The 17,232-nt window shown below is 44.2% G+C and overlaps 1 protein-coding gene across 2 annotated transcripts in view; it reads right to left on the bottom strand.

Moving 5' to 3' along the window:
• Window positions 1-17,232, bottom strand: part of GNB1L (G protein subunit beta 1 like) — a 40,453-nt gene that overhangs the window by 7,520 nt on the left and 15,701 nt on the right. For both annotated transcript variants that reach the window (XM_051769116.1, XM_051769117.1), the window contains exons 2-5: window positions 8,463-8,590; window positions 8,114-8,239; window positions 6,090-6,252; window positions 2,482-2,580 (exon numbers count right to left, since the gene is read on the bottom strand). In XM_051769116.1, coding sequence (XP_051625076.1) covers window positions 2,482-2,580; window positions 6,090-6,252; window positions 8,114-8,239; window positions 8,463-8,590 — 516 coding nt within the window. The remainder of the gene's footprint in view (window positions 1-2,481; window positions 2,581-6,089; window positions 6,253-8,113; window positions 8,240-8,462; window positions 8,591-17,232) is intronic.

The following is a 17,232-nucleotide window of genomic DNA, read 5'->3' as shown; positions in this document are numbered from 1 at the left end:
GTCTCCCACACTGCTTCTTCCTGACTTTGCTAACCACATGAAGTGTAATATTTCAATGAGTACATGAACTTGAGCAATAAAAGCTCTGGAAAGCTCAGGGGAGTTCTCAGGCTGAGACCTCAGCAGGCTCCCCTCACAGCCCTGTTCATCGCAGTTCCAGGGACGGACACTGCTGGAGACGTCTCACCGTGCGTGGCCTGTGCCAGTAGGAAAGTTCAATTATAAATCACTGCTCTTCCTAAGCACAACATCTTGTTGTTGCATTTGGATAAGTGTCAAGGAAGGAAGAAAAGGTGATCTGCTGTCAACTCCACAGGAATAATTGCCACAGTTTATATAAAGTAATAACTCGGCGTTTCCAGTTTCGACATGTATTCTGCTCGCTGAATTATTTTGTTTGCACCATTACGCAACACGATGCCTTCCCCAAGGAGAGCACAAAATTTAAGGGAAGACTGTCCTTACTCCTGCAAATCCTACTCCACCCAATTAGTAATAGCAGGAAGGTGTGAAACGGAAGGGACACTGTATTTAAGAATATAAATCTTCACAAGAAAAAACTTACTGAATGAACTAGTATGTTTAAGGATAGACCTAGAAAAATAGGGGAGAAAGTGCTCAAAACGCCCCAAATAAACAGCTTGAAGCATTTTGATTGCTTAGGGGAAGCCTGCCCTGAGCCTTGGTTGCCTTGTGCTGTGCAGAGCAGTCCCTCGTTCCTGCTGGCTGTTGTGTCCCTGAGCTCAGCCGTGGCTCCCTGGCACACAGGATGGTCCCTGCCTGCAGCCCCAGCTCTCCCTGGCCAGCCACCCCAGCAGAATTCCTTCAGGCCATCCTGGGGCTCTCTCCCTGTCAGCCTCTGTTCCAGCCTGTTCATTCCCTGTGCCCTCACCAACACCAAACAGTCTCTCAGGCAGCCCCTGGCGTGCCCATCCCTGCCCTGCCCAGCCCAGCTGTGTGCAGAGATCCTGCCCAGGAGGGGCTGAGCCCCTGCTCTGCTCTTCTGTGCTGACAGGGTTGCTCAGAGAGCCACCAGTGCCACCACAAACTGAATGCAGAGCATCACTCTGGTACCCCACATGGAATTATTTGCCCTTAAGGGTGTCCTGCTCCCCATGCTTTCAAACCAAGTTGCACACATTTGTAAAAGAGCAGACACGGCTGTGAGACTGTCAGGATTAGCTGTACTTGCCTGGTGCAGTCTAGGAAGTTGTGGTGAGTTCTCAGAGTCAGAATCTGCATGGAATAATTTACCTCTCCCAGTTCCCAGTTCTCTGCTTTATCCCCACTGGCAACAAAATTAAAAACTACATGAAATTAAGACTCTGCACCTGCTCTGTTTCCTAGAGGAACAGCAATATTAATGCATGCAGAAAATATGGCAAGACAGAGGACTTCTTATACAGGCAACAAAATTTTCAACACTGAACATTTTCTCAGTTATCTCCATCTTATTAAAAAATGTCCAGGAGACAGAAAGCCCCATTCATTTCATCGAGCACTGAACACTGACTGCATTTTTAGGAGAAACTTTGTTTAATAAAAGCCTAATCAGCCTATTTAATTTTCCTTCTATTTTTTTCCTAGTCTTTAATTACAGCATGGGACTTGAACAGTGGCCTCTCCTACTTTTGTCTGACATCAGCAAATGAATTCCTCTAGATTTCAGTTGGTTCAGGACTTTGAGTGAAGACACTAAGGCCTCAAACTCTGATTGAGAATGTTTTCTCCTGAAACCAACACAAATGTTGAGATGAGCCTGCAGGAACTACACATTTGGCATCAGCATCGATGGTCCTGCAGACCTGTCACAGTGTGTGGTCAGGGGGTTAAATGGGAATCAGCTTTGCCACCAATTCTTTGGAGATTTAGAGCCAATCACTTCAACTCCTTCCTCCCTCTACTGCCACCTTTTTCTATTACTTGTCATTCGCTGTTGGCAGCCCATAAACATTACTGGCTAAATATTCTGCAAATATGGGTTTTTTTCACTAACTGCTTTTATTTACCTTTTTGCCCAAAGTCAGTACCACCATAAATATTTTGTTCCTGTTGTATGTCTGGAATAGAAATGTTCATAGAGCGCTTCCTCGTCCTGAGGGCATTGAAGTGAATTTAATCTGCCATTAAAATCACAGTTTTCAGGCAACCCAGTCATTTCTCATCATTCTTAATGCAGTGAGAAACCATATCAAACAAGTGGCTTTGGTAAGTCATTCATTTTCCTCTTGATTGATGCAAAAAGTGTATCTATCCTAAGGATATAAAGCTTTCCCCGAGCATTTGCAAATCTTCCATTAAAGCTTGGAAAGCTCTGAAAGTTACATTAAGGATGTTCACAAATCTTTCCCCCCTTTAATAGTATAATTACTTGATTGGTTTGATAATAAATCAAAATCCAAGTGAAGAAAGATTCATGTGCTTCATATAAAATGAATCACAGGGAAAACATTTCACAATTAGCAGGCACTCTTGCCTTACCTGCCATAACTTCAGACACATGGGCATGCCCAGCTTGGCACCCACCTCTGGCTTCAAGGTACAGACTGACGTCTTGGATGGCAGCTCCAAAACCTGAACCTGACATCAGGAAAACAAGAGGAGTTGGTCAGGCTCCAGGTCAAAATTCTGCTCTTAAAAACACAAGTCTTTTAAGGTGATTAAGGTTAGTATAAGCTCCTCCAGTAAAAACTGTCTGCAGGAAGATGAGGAATGCATGCTAAGTTGGAGCTGTAGGGGAATCTCCAGCTCTCTAAAGAAGTGCATTGTTGTAGGAACAGAGCGAGCACATCCTCTTCTCCACTCCTCCAGTTCATCTGCATTACAGTCTTCTTTCCAAACAGTAGATGATATGTGCACACAACAGATAACACTGCAGACTGCTTAAACTGAGAACACAGCCCTGCTTCCTTTCTCCTTTTTCCCTCTCTGTTGCTAATTTTTTGGCTGTGTTCCCCTCTGGACACTTGCATTCTCTGCTCTGTGCTGTTGTGGTAACACAGAAGTAGAGGCAGTGTGTGTATGGCAGGAGGATGTTTTATCTCCTGCCGACTGCACTGACAAAGCCTGGCCCAGACTCACCGGGCTCCCCGGCTGCAGCAGCGTCAGCACACAGGTATTTTTAACACAATGTTGTCTGACCCTGTTCAAAGCAGGCTCAGACAATGCTGTGTTAAACACCTGCTCTCTCTACAGAGCAGCTTCCCCTGTTGCTTGCACTGATGGTAATGAATTACGGATCTAGTGTTTTTCTGGATTTTTTTTTAAACATTGGGCAAGTCATTCCTCTGCCAAGGAAGAAGCTCATTTCCACCTCAGGATGATGGCAGGCAAGATCAGGAGTCTGCCTTTTCTATTTGGCACTGGAAGGTTTTGAGTCTTGACTGACGTGGCAGTGCCTCAGCTCTGGGCTGGTTCTCAAGCCTGGAACTATGAAGAAATAGAAGCTTTGAGTATCAAAACCTTGCTGCCAGAAACATGGCTGTTTCTCAAACACACCCCTAATCACCAAGGTGATCTTTTCTTTTAATTAAATAAACAATGGTCTGCATTATGCTGTAAAATTAAACGACTCAAACCGCTTGGTAAATGAGCACCCGCCGTCCCGGGCCCTTTCGGAACCTCCCGGGGCATCGGAGGAGCTGCTCCACAACCGCGGCTCCGCGGGGAGCCATCAATCACGACCACGGCAGCTGCGATGGTTTCCAATCCCATCCCTTTAGTTCAAAGCCTGCCAGAACATCTTCCTCTTTCTGGAGGCTGTGAGCCAGCCTGCCAGCAGCCAGCTGCTCTCGAGGACTGCGGCACCACACGGCACACACCGCACTCGGCACACACCGCACTCGGCACACACGGCGCTCCCAGAGCCACGGGGCCAGAGCAGGAAACTGTTCCCCACGCTGGAGGAGCAGTGACTACAGCCAAGAGCCATCCAGTCTGCAGCCAAACCTGGAACAGACCAAAGGCTCATCAGCTGGGAATTCTGGTTCTTTGGAGCTACACTCTTAACAAAAGATGCTTTTCTCTTGGCAACTTTCTTGCTATCAACATAATAACCAAGTTAGCCGTGGCAGGAAATGGGCTGTAAATATAAGGATGACCTGCCCTCATCTTGCATCTTTCATCACTGTCTCTCCAAAGGCCTCCTAGGCAAGAGTGAAACTGCAACTGCGACGTAATGAGGAAGGGTAAGTGTGGTGTGATAAATGCACTTCTGCAGGTTAAAAGGAAAAAACCTTCGCTCTGCCTTGACTGAAAACAGATGAACTGGTACGAGGGCCACAGTTGGGCTTGCAAAGGCCAAAGAAAACCCAGCGAGCAAAGCTTTGTGCAGAAGGCAGGCAGGCATGAGCTGCTGCCTGTGCTGGACTGACAGTTCCAGAGGCTGTCTGCATTAAAAGTAACTGAGCCTTAGAAATAAATACTATTTCATATATTTTGACAACTGTAACCTAAAACTTGAAGTGCTGTGTTTATGTTGGTTTTGCTTAATAGAAGAAAGATTTGCCTTTGCCTGAGGTTAATAGTGTTCCTGGGTGGCTAAAACTGGCCACAAGGAAACACACCCTTTTTCTTTTTCACATTAATAAAGCTTTTAACATGTTTCTGGCAAATTGGCAAGAAAAGTGCGTGTAACTCATAATTGGTGATTTAAATGCAATCATGAACAAATAAATGCCTGTTCAGATCTCATTATTTATGGACTGAACCTGCTTTAAGACAAAATTACTCTTTTTTTGGGCACCAGCCAAGCATAAACACTTATTAAGTCTTAATTTTAATCATAAGCTGGAAATGTACTGCGTCTCACAGTGCTGCCTATTTGGAAGGACTGTATATTATGGGAGCTCCTGTGAATTATGGAAACGTGACACGGTTCTAGTGCAAGGGGCACACCCAGAGTGGGACTCTTCTACCTGAGGAGACAGCAAATGATCCTCCCCTGCAGGGCCCAAGCAAACAAATGAGAACAAACCAGGGATGAGTTGTGAGCGAGCCTGGGGTGTCCTGTTTGGGTCAGATGAGTATTTAATTTTTACCGCAGAATGCACTGGTCAGTTTTGTTGAACTGATACATTATTGAGCAAAATGGAGGGAGTTCTTTGTTTGATCAGAACAAGGTATGGCACAGGGTGGTTGTACTTACTGGTGCAGTGGTTGTGTCTGCAGGCTTACTCAGTGCTGTGAAAGGCTGAACAATCTGGCTGTGAGCCAGCAAAGTACTTAAATATGTGCTTAACTTCTGAATAATAAAAGAGTTCATATTTTCTTGCAATACAGGCACTTATTACTTCATGTGTATAAAATATGCAACTTTTAGTTTCAAGACACAGACCAGAAAAGCATCTGAACTTTTATGCTCATCAACAAGTTGTAGTGAGCTACAATATTTCTTTTCATATTTATGCCATTTTTTTGGTATTTTGATGTCAAGTATTTGAAATAATTTCTTTTAATATGATGTCCTCAAAACAGTCCTTTGTAGAAAACAAAGCTATGATTTCTACAAAGCAGAAGTGGAAGTTGCCAACAAAGCTGTCAGTCAGTGAGTGCAGTGCCAGTGGTATTAGATGTGGACATTTCAGTAGGAACTGAAACCGACCCTGCAATTATCTCACACTGAGCAAACCTCTGGCCACTAATCGTAATTCAACTGTTTCCAGTCCCAGGGAAGGAATTAGCCCGGGGTGAAAGGCCCCGATCACGTTACAAATGAGCCCCTCCCCTGCTCAGAGGGGAGCTGAGCACCTCCACCTGATGGCAGACCTGCTGACCAGGAGTTCCCCACAAAGACTCCTGTTCCCAGCATCCAGCAGCACCAGAAGAGTTTTCAGAACTCCTGCATGTGCAGACCAGCAGTCTCTGCAAATACTTAAGTGTCAGACAAACCTCGGGCTGGTGTCCCTGTCATTAGAGCAGGAGTTATAGAATTCAGTCATCTTTGTGGCAGTAAAATTAGTGATTAGAACCCCAAAGATTTCTTGTGCTGCCCTCTCTTGAGCAGAGAATTCGAGAGCTCCCCTCCTGAACGATGTCATTTCAGTAACAAAAGCAACCTCCCAAGCACCAGGAAAAGAGACACGTCCTACCTCCTGCAGGCCTTTGGCTGCCGTGGCCATCAGCCAGCGTCCCTGTGCCAGCTGCACCAGAGAGCACCTGCAGAATCCCACGTGCTCCGTGCAGACAGAGTCCGTCACCGAGGTCCGGCCCTCTGCTAAATCCCACAGGCAGATCCTCTGGTCTCGACCCTGGCTGTGACAGTGACACACATCTGTGAGCTGCAGGTCCCAGAGCCCTCTGCCTGCAGGGCAGCAGCTCAAACTGAGACTGGCCCAGGCAGGAGTGCACTGAGCTCAGTGCAGCTGGGGGCTGTTAATGGGGTCTGTAATTAACGGGGTCCCTTCTGCACAACTGGCCGGGAGGAGGGAGGGCCCGAGAGCCAGACAGACACCCTGCAGTCCCAGCGGGCTGTTGCCATGTGGAGAGAGGCTTGAGTGAGCCCAGTTATGCTATTTATGTGTATGCATGTATTTATAAAGTCTCATGAGCATTTGAACATATTCACAATAAAAAGACATATTAATCAGATCTAATTTAAAAGGAAACAAAAGTATCCAGAGAGCCACATGTGTAACACTCGTTCACCCTAGCAATGAAATGGAAATGTCATGTGTTGACAGCTGAAAGACAAACAGCAAGACAACACAGACGGTGTCAGAGATAAATAAAAAGCTACAGTTATTCAGTGGGCAATGTCCCACAGGCACAGGGAGGGCAGAGAGGGCTGGTGGGACTGCCACGTGTGGAGACAGGACAGGAGAGGGACTGGCAGCAATTAAACACCAAATGTTGAATGCTGTGGCTCAAACACCCCCCTGAGCCCTGAGGTACAAGTGCAGCTCACTCTGACTGGGCACAGCCCTCGGGGGCTCTCCCAGCCCAGGAGCCCAAAGGGCACAGCAGGAATTGCTGCAGGGTTCTGGGATCCCACTGCCTCTGGAACAAGGTACTGCTGTGGAGAAACTTCCAGTCCATAAACTACAGAGCACAGGGCATATGTCCTCATGCTACCCCTGGGCCAAGGAGTCACCAAAAATCCCTTCTCCATGTGTTACTTTAATTAACTGGATCACCTGATGAAGTATGAAACCAAAACAGAGGAGATGTGAATCTGCAGACTGTTGGGACTTCTTCAGTCAATACAGAAACTCCCACCTACTGTTCAGCTGAGTGACAAGCTGACACAACATTTACAGCACTGGGAATACAAACAATGTGGTGCTGCAAGAAATTGTTGTGATTTAGCTTTAGAAGAGAGAAATCTAAAATACAGGTACCTGCTGTCCTAAAATTGCACTGCTATGTGAACTGTTATAACTATACAGCAGAAATAGAGGTATGGAAGAACTCTATAATTATACAAACAATGTTCATTCAATATGATTTTATGGGGAAGAGTGTTGAGAATTGTACCTAGGCAGATAAGAAATATAAATGCTAATGAGTTCCACGTATATTATGAGATGTCTTCTCTAGATAAACATGTCAGAACACCTCCTAATCATACAGACACTTTGGCATCTACTCTAGATCACCTGTCTAATCCAAAATACACAAATCTACCCAACCTTCCCTTGCTAAACAAGAGGATATTTTGCAACAAAGCAAAGGCATGAAACTCAGCATTCTTGCTCATTTTCAGTCTTCCACTCTCCATCTCTGATTCTTCTCTTCTTTCCTTCCCTTTTCTCCCTCCCCTCTATTCACAAACTCTTTATATCAATATTCCCTGAGAACCAGCTGTGAAAGGTTTGTCAACTTCAAATCCAAATGTATTTCCTTTACCCAAACACCGCCCCTGATCTCAGTGCAGTAATAAAGGCACTGTGGATCCCAAGTTGTTGTGATGTCATAACATTCACATAATAAAGAAATAATTTCTATTTCCCCCCCACTTTTCATTCTAGAGTTTCTCTGTATTTTTGTACTTCAGTGCATTTCCACGTGTTGGGGAGACTTTCAGTGACTCCAGAATTACGAGACTTTTTTCCCTTCAGTCGTGTCCATCCCAGAGACAAGAACTATTTCCCTGGTTCTCCTCTGCTTTGCTCACCTGAGGAGTCTGTCTTTACCACCCATTGTCTCCACACAGTAGACAGATTTTCGTCCATGGCCATCCAGTGCTGTGTCCACTCTGTGTGTTTTCAGGTTCCAGACATGGATGAGCCCGTTCTCAGAGCTGGCAATAGGAACAGATGGATTTAGTGTGACCACTGCATTCAGGTGATCAGTCTGATGCTTTTCGTTTTGTTTCCAAAACTGAAGGTGTGTGCACAGACAGCACACCCGTCATTCACAACCACACGTTGCTGTTTTCTCCAGACACACTTTGTCAAAAGAATACACTTGTTTTTAAAAGGAAAGAGCACACTCAGAGCAGCCAGAAATCCTGGTTTCCTTACCCAGAGAACAGAACAGGGAGATCGGGTTCTTGGCCTCCACAGGAGAAGTGCAGAGTGTGGATGGCAGCACTGGTACCTCTGAGCACAAACTGGGGATCTGGAGGTGGCAGAGCCATCCCAGCAATGAACTGTGGGGGTGAGAAGAAGACACAGATATTAGCGAGGGGAAGGCAAAATGAAAGGTAAAGTGAAATGACAACTTTGAATATATTCTGAGCAGGATGTTGCTTTTCCTGGTCCCTTTGCTCTTTGAATTATCATTACTGAATGTTATTTCTGTTTGCCACACAGCTCAGGGTAAAGCATTTCCTCTGAACAGCAGCTGTGAAGCAGTGTCCAGCCTGCTCTTTGCTGCACTGCTCTGTCAGGGAGGTGCTGAGCTGGCCACACGCACACCCCTCATACTCTCGGAAATACAAAATTGGTCACCTGTTCTCCCCGCTGCAAAGGGCAAGAGCCACCCAACACAAGAAACTGGATACCCATAATTTCAGTGGGCAAGCAATTCATCATTCCCTTTAGCCCCTTGGCTAAGTCTTTCCCCTTCCTCCCCATAAAAATACTACTTGTGTGTTTCCCCTCACAACCGTTTCCAGAAAAGCACTGCAGTGAACATATAACTGCAAAGGATTTCTGATGAGACTGGAGTTCTGGTGCACACAAGAATTCCATTACTCTTGAGTGTTTGAATTTTTGGTTCCAAGCACGGTTACAGGAAAAAACAAATGCAGTATTTCACACTCAGTGACTACTGTGTTAAACATTTTATTCCAAGCAGTTTGTATTCCCTAAAGGATCAAAAGGGATGGATACCTTCAGCTTCATGTCATCGGTTCAAAGGTGGTGGGGCTCAGCACAGAACAGGACTGGTGTTTGGGGAAGGAGCTGCCCTGTCCCCTGAGGGAAACACAAAGGACAGCTCCTGATGAGCTCCCAGGGACAGCCCGTGCCATTCCCACAGGCCCAGCCCGTGCCATTCCCACAAACCCAGCCCGTACCATTCCCACAGGCAGCTCTCCCTGCCCTGGCACCCTCGCCAGGTATTTCCAGTCACGGAACACCTGCACAGGCAGCTCTGCACAAGCACCAGAGAAGGATGAGAATGACTTTTCTGTGCTCTGACTTGCTGCAAATGACCCTCCAGACCTGTGCTGGGACAAGGGAACCAGCAGCTTCTTTGACTGGAACTGCAATTTGCAATTCATTGGAAAATGTGTTATAATGTCCATTACAAAAAATATATTCACCATGAAAAGTGTTTACTGCCTTATCTGTGGCATTACTAGCTATGCTTTATGTTTGCTTCTTCATTTCTGACCTGACTTCACACAGAAAAGGTCATCTTTTGCCACTACAGATGTCAACTCTTGTCACTTTTGCCTACTCATGCATATATTACCCCAGATTAGACAAAAATTTTGCTAAATTCAGTAAGGAAGATCAGCAGGTGTTTGTCTGCCTGCTGGCTCACAGCAGAGGGATTGCAGTGAATCAGAGCAGAGACTAGAGCTACAAGTTCCACGTAAAACAGCTCAACTGTTCGTCATCGCCCCTCAGCATCACTTTTGAATCGTGTTCAGTGGATGCACTTGCTGCTGCACCTCATTTGCAGGTCTACCTTGAGTGTTTATAGATCAGTAATCACCATGGTATCTATAGGTCCTAATTAAATGCAATTATCTTTTAGAACTAGTGATGAAACATAATGTGCAGCATAATGTGCAGTTCTCTCTCAATAGCACTGTGTAATTAGGTATGAAAATGATGAGCTCAGTGGGTCCCCTCCGTGTTTTAGGGCCCTGACTCATCTGTTTTATGATGCTGTCGGCTGATCCAGACTCCTGACAGGCATTACACGATGTACAGTTGGCCCCATGGCGAGATCCAGCTCCCGGGTGCCCATCTGTACCCTGCTGTACATGTTACACCTGTACCCTGGGTTACAAACCTGTGAGAGTGAGGATTCTGTGCCCAGGGGTCCCTCTCTGGGCACCCCAGCTGTGTGCTGGTGCCCTCAGCCCCCCTTTGTGGAGCCCTGTCAGTGTGAGGAGCTGGGGCTGGTCCGAGGGTGCAGCACTCCCTGTGCTCAGCACGAGGCAGAGCCGAGCCAGCCCAGGGGCCAGCTGGGATTACAAGGCAGGCTTTTAACAGCCTTTTTCTAATTACCCCCACACAGGTTTCTGCTGACAGACAGCAGTGTGTGCGTGGCTGTGGGAAGGCTTTACCTGGCATCAAGCAGACGCTACTAATGCATGTCTTTACAAGGAGGAGGGTTCAGAACAATCCTCAGACCGGTTACAAGAGAAAAAACCAACTACTGAAAACATACTTCTGAGCTGTAAGCAAATGAAGGGACTTTTTGCTCTTTGGAGCCTGGTTCTTTCCTTACTTTTCTGCTAATCATATATGTGAATCTGGAAATTTGGCTTAATATTAAACCTAATTTTTATTGAGCTTATGACTCCTTATTACTTCCTATCACAATCTGGCAGAGGAATGGCAGTGTGACAGTATTAAGCGTCTCATTTTCCTTCCAGCAAGTGCTGAACTATAAAATTGCATCTGTGCTGTCTTTATCCAGGAGCTTGGACAAGTCACTAAAGACCAGGATTTAATTAAAAGTTCTTAGGTACAGAAAGTCCCATGAGGTTGCAAATAGATGGACATTTAGTGCACCAGTGCTTTAACGACTCCAAGAAAGCATCAGTCTGTTCCTGTTGACACATAGCATCCTCAGAACAATGATATTCAGCCTACCTTCAGCTCAGCAGGTAGCTCGGTCTCTCCCTTACTTCCAGGGATAATGAACTACCTTGTGGTGCACTGATACGAACAGATAATGGTTACACTGTGCTTTGCTGAGCAGACAGCTACAAACGTGCTAAATATGACGATTGTGAGATGGTTAAAGCCTCTGGGTAAATTTTTCAAAAGTGCCTAAGTGATTTAGAAGCCTAAGACTCATTTCCAAATGAATTTTCAATCCTACATCTCTAGGACTTTTTAAAGTTTCACCCCAGGTGTCTGAAAATGAGTTCTCTAATTAGCACAACATTTATTTTCTTGTTAATGCCATCTAGCCTCAGGGAGACCAATCTGTTCTTCTTAACTGAGGATATCTGCAACAAATTTAATTAAATGAATTTGCTTAGTATTTAGTCTGGTCTGAGAGCAAATTCTGGCTCAAGGGCTTGAACAAGCGAAGTGCAACCTACAGAAGAAAGTTCATTTAAAAGCAGGGCTACACTGTATGTTTTAAAAGGGCTACACTGTATGTATGTCCCAGAGATCTCCTCATGCTGTGCCTCCTGCCTCCTGGGAAAGGAGTTCAAAGACACGATTACAGGAATCATTTTCTTATGGCAGTATTTGCTTGCAAGAGGGTGTCCCCTGCAAGAGATGCAACACTCACCATCCCGCTCTTTCTTTTGAAAAGATGTTCCACTTCTTATTTCTTCCAGCCCTCCCTGCCTGTCTCAGCACCCTCCTGCAGGGGCTGAGCCAGCCCTGGGGACACAGACGGGGACAAGGACTGTTACAGGGTGCACAGCCCGGGGCCCCTGCACAGCTCACATTTGCTCCACGAGTGAGGAGGGGAAGCCACGCTTGTCCAAACGAGGGCTTCAATTAGCAAACAGCCAAGTGCACCGTGCACTAAAACCAAAAAGGGTTTGGTCTAAAAAAATGCATCTGCTAAATGCTAGAACAATCAAACTTCCTTCAAACCTACGTTATTTTAGAGAACAATTCTCTACTAATATCCCTCACAAATCTTACTTTGCTTAGGTTGCAATTAGAATAATCCTCAAACCATTTGAATTTCTATGCAGTGGTATTCCAGTATCATCACTTCAGCATTCGATATAAAAAAGTTAAGCTTTTATTTAATGAGAGTCATTTAAAATATGTAAATGTCAAAAGGATTACCTTAGAAAAATCTCTCAGAGAATTAAAAACATTAACAGATTCCCACAGGAAAAATTCCAGCAGAATTCAGCAACTCTCCTGTTCCCACTCCTGTCACTTGTATTTCTATCACACATTGAAGCAAAAACAAATTGCTATTAAAATATCATCCAAACACCCTCCTCCCCCTAACAAACTCCACAGTTCAGTTTGAGATACCAACGGCTCAAGCAAAGACAAGAAAAAAATCCTCTTTTTTTTTTCTTTAGGCTTATTTAGAGTAGTAAAAACTCAGTGGTAAAAGAGCTTTTTCAGGTATAGGAGAAATAAATCTCTCTAGGCATGTCTGGCAAACTGTTTTGGGACTGAAACCAGCAGGTGTGCAGACATAATTACTACTGCAAAATATCCAACACATCCAGGTGTGCTCACAAACAGATATATGAAATCCCTGTTATTTTTTGAAAATTCCTAGTCTACCAGGTGCCACCCTCCCAAAGGAAAACCAGAGCAGAGAATGAGTTCAGGAAGATGTGAATAAATTGTCCTTGCCCCCTTGCAGGCTGTGTGTCTTTTCCCCTCACACAAAAGCCCTTTCCCAGGCTGCAGTCCCGTGCCCCCTGCCCGGCCGGGACGCTCCACGGCACCAGGGCTTTGGGAATGGGGCAGCAGGGCTTTGGGAATGGGCACCAGGGCTTTGGGAATGGGCACCAGGGCTTTGGGAATGGGGTACCAGGGCTTTGGGAATGGGCACCAGGGCTTTGGGAATGGGGTACCAGGGCTTTGGGAATGGGCACCAGGGCTTTGGGAATGGGGTACCAGGGCTTTGGGAATGGGGTACCAGGGCTCTGGGAATGGGGTACCAGGGCTCTGGGAATGGGGTACACGCTGCCACGGCAGAGGAACCCTCCCTCAGGGTAACAGTGCAACACCAACAGCTCTGTGTCTCCCATTCCACTGCAGTCTGCACCGCTCACACCCAGCAGGGATCCCTGCGGGATGAGCCTTCCAAACCCAGCATTCCCACAGCTCCAGCCTCCCACCCCTGCAGACGAGGAGGTTTCACAGCGGTGAAACAGGAACCACTCTCAGCCCAAGCAATTACAGGGCACGTCTAGGAAGTGGAGAACAGCAGTTTAGGGCTACAAGAACCCATTTAATGAGTAGCGTTTCCACACATCATCAAAAGAGATGCCAGACAAATCCACACAAGCTGAACGAGTTAAAGTTCAGCTCATCTGACTGCAAAAGTGAATTTTTGTAGGTTATTGACTACAAATAGTCTCAAAGCAGGTCTATAGGTCGGTAAACTATTCTTCAGACATGCTGTGACAAGTTTTTAAGCCCAGCTTTTGGTTTTGCATGTACAAACCAAAAAATGATAGAACACACTGGAACAGGGAAGTCAGCAATGCAAAGGGATGTTGTGAGACAGCCATCTGAAGAAATCTCCTTGCACCTGAGGTGCAGAGTAACTGAGTGGGCCAAGAAATGCCTTTTGGGGTCCTGTAAGAAGCTACCACATACAAACACTTAGGGAAGAATGAAAATCCCGAAGCCAGGCCCTCCTGCTTTTTGCATTCTTACTGCAGTTGCTCAAAACACACGACATGTCTGTTGTTTGCAAAGACAGAAACGTGCACTGGTAAAAGTAAAAGCAGCAGAGCCTTGATCAAGAGATGTGGGAGCGCTACACAAATAGTTGCAAAGGTCAGAGCCCCAGAATATATGAAAAGTCATTTGTCAGTCAAATAACAATGCAGCTCTCAATTTAAAACTCCCATTTCTATCCTTGGTGCTAAACTGAGATAGAAAATTTATTACATTTCTAGGTTTTATTTAGAGCTAATTAAAAAAATAATTTATTTCAAGTGGAAGCAATCAGTAGAAATCTTTAAATCGGGAAATTGATGTAAAACAGAAATTAGAAGTAGTAGAAATTTTTGATTTAGCCAGTAAATGTACTAATACAGCACCCCTAATTTTCAGAAGGACAACCAAATGCCTTCTTTTAAATTGGTTATTTTTCACATTACTACTTACACCTACCAAAGTAGAGATTAGCACAGTAGAGATGTGTATTTGTGACTTCAAACCCTAAAATAATTATGATAAAAATAACAATAATAATTTTTTAAAAATCACACCAATGGACTGGGAGCCTTCATTAGTGTGCTTGTACTTGCACTAGAAAATACAGTACCCAGACACTGGAGATAGGTTTCTATCTTGCTTGCAAACCTTGCTGGTTAGTGACACGTCCATGTCAGAGGGAATGCAGTGATTTATACGACCTGGTTATACAACCCTGGACGAGCTGAGACCATAAATCTGCTGCCACACAGCCAGCACTGCAGCTGACAAGAGCCCCTCCTCTTACAGGTTGGGAACACCGAGCACTGTCAGAGCTTTCGTTCTAAATACTCACCAAATAATTTCTAATGACTAACGAGGACAGAAAACACTTCGAAAGTCTCCCTTGGAGAAGTGCTGAGAACTTCAAGGGAAGTCAGGACTTCATCCTTTCTCAGGAGATCCCCAAAATTACCCTCTCTCCTGACATTTAGACAACGAATGACGGAAGTTTCCACATTTTAATTGTAATAGTCAATGGACAGATAGCAAACAAAACTGCTTATCAGCAATTGGTGATATGCCAAGAAACCTTCTGGGAGCCGGAAAAGCAAATGACAAATAACCCTCCTGCAACACAACCCATTTAATGATTTCACCCAGGTAATGGCTCCTCCCAGGGTGAGCACCTTCTCTGCCAGCATTCCTTACCTGAGCAAGGCTAAAACACAACACATTACGATTTTAGGGAATGAAGTTTGCAAGAAAAACGTGTATAAATGTCAGTGTGTAACCTTCAGGAATACTGAAACCCCGGGCTGTGTCTCGAGGTCCACTTGCAAATACCTCCATCTGCAAGTTTTAAAAAAAAGTCGCTGCACAACAATTGCTTTCTATATGAAAACACAGATTCAGCATGGGAACAAAACTAAGAACGATTGTAATCATTTGAAAGACACTGAGTTAGCATATGGATCTCATTGCCACTTACACATTTTGGTCACTGAAACAAAAAGCTATTAATCAATATGTAAAAGCCATAAATTAACATAAACATTAATCATTCTAATGCTCCCACTGTGTCGGACTGATAATTTTTTTTCAGTCTTTCATTCTGACATATGTGCCTTCAGCTATCAGCTGGGTGACCTTTTTTAACACAGTTAAACATTTTGGGCATTGCAAATATTACTGAAGTAAACATTTTGGAGACAGCCAAATATCATGGATACACTGAGGCCAAAAATATGGGGTCTGAAAACATGAGAGCCCCTGCCTCTCACGTAATTACACTGGCTCTTAATAAGGGAGCCTAAAACACAGCCTGAAATCCAGCTGAAACAGATGAAATTCTAGGGTTTCATAAACAGGTTCGTTTTGCAGATGAGGGAAAAGACACCCATCTGTTTTACTTTCTGAAACCATTAATTGCTTGGGAAAGTGCAAAGATGTAACTACAGCCAGCCGTGTTTGGAGAAAGGAAGCATAAAGCCCATAGTAGTTCAGCTCTGCAACACACTCTGCATAAAATTATCAGGGGAAAAAAAGATGACAAATGCCCAATCACTTTGAAAAGTTGAAGAATATGAATATACACTTATATAGCACAATGTAAGTGAAAAGAAGTATTTATACAAGTGTGTCTCTGTTCCCTACCAGCAGAACTAACATGAATTTAAGTTTGGGCATGTGATAAATCATTGTAATCTAGCAGAAAATTGATAAGCCAAGGACCATCAAAAGCCTGTTTTGAGCAGCCTGTAGCTCAGCCATGCATAGCAATCTGTCAGCCACGGGGCTCTGTCTGCCCATCCTCCTTAATTAGGGGTGCTGCACGGAGCAGCATCAGCCACAAATCTTGTGGTTCCAAGAGCTAATAATGTCCTCAGATAGCTTGGGCTTCATTAAACGTCCTCCAGACATCTTAGCAGACATTCCAGCAATAATCTTGTTCAGTAACAAACTATTAAAAAGAATTGACAGAGAAGGAATATATCAAGTTGTTACAGCAACTGAAGTTATTTGGGCCAGAATTGTATGTCTGCAATTAAGGATTCTGTAACTCTGAGCAATTAAAATATCACTTTATTTGAAAACTAATTAATTCTAAACACATATTTTTCCCATGACAAACTTTTATGATTGTTTAATTTATTCCATTCTAATTACACTTTAATTAATCTACTCTTGTATAATATTATACTGTTATTCTGGCACTTGCCCAATGCAGACAATAAATTGATTGCAGTTCCGTTGTGCAAGAGCACAAACTGTCATGCCAGTTTCAACACCGTCTTTATTTATTTGTCTGTTCTATTACTTTTCTTTTCCTCCCACAGGGCATAGGAACATGAAACACAACACAAATCATATGACATTTTGTCTTCTACACTTTCTTCTTCAAAGTGTGAAGTATAACAAGAGTTTTTAGTATTAAGGAAAAGTATATGTAATATGATACTACATAATAAAACATAACCTATAGGAAATGAATTTATACTTCTAAAATACATCCCACAATGACTTATCAATTGATTCCTGATGTACAGGACCATGCCCAGAAACGGAGCTGTTTCCATTGACACTGAGGTCTGCTCAGGAGCTGACCTGGTACAGTCACCAATAAGGGAGAAAGAGACCAAAGCCCATTTTCATACTAATCTTAAAACCACATTAATTTCAGTATCTCTCTAAGTTTTACAAGACACTGCATTTTAATTTTGCATCAAGTCACCTTAGATTCAACTAAAACAAAAGTATATAAATTCTTTTCTTACTCTATAAATACTGT

Source organism: Manacus candei, unplaced genomic scaffold (assembly GCF_025592945.1).
Source record: "Manacus candei isolate 608988 ecotype Guabito, Panama unplaced genomic scaffold, ASM2559294v1 h1tg000103l, whole genome shotgun sequence".
Taxonomy (NCBI): domain Eukaryota; kingdom Metazoa; phylum Chordata; class Aves; order Passeriformes; family Pipridae; genus Manacus; species Manacus candei.
Note: the sequence above shows the minus strand (reverse complement) of the source record. Positions and strands in the feature narration are given on the sequence as shown.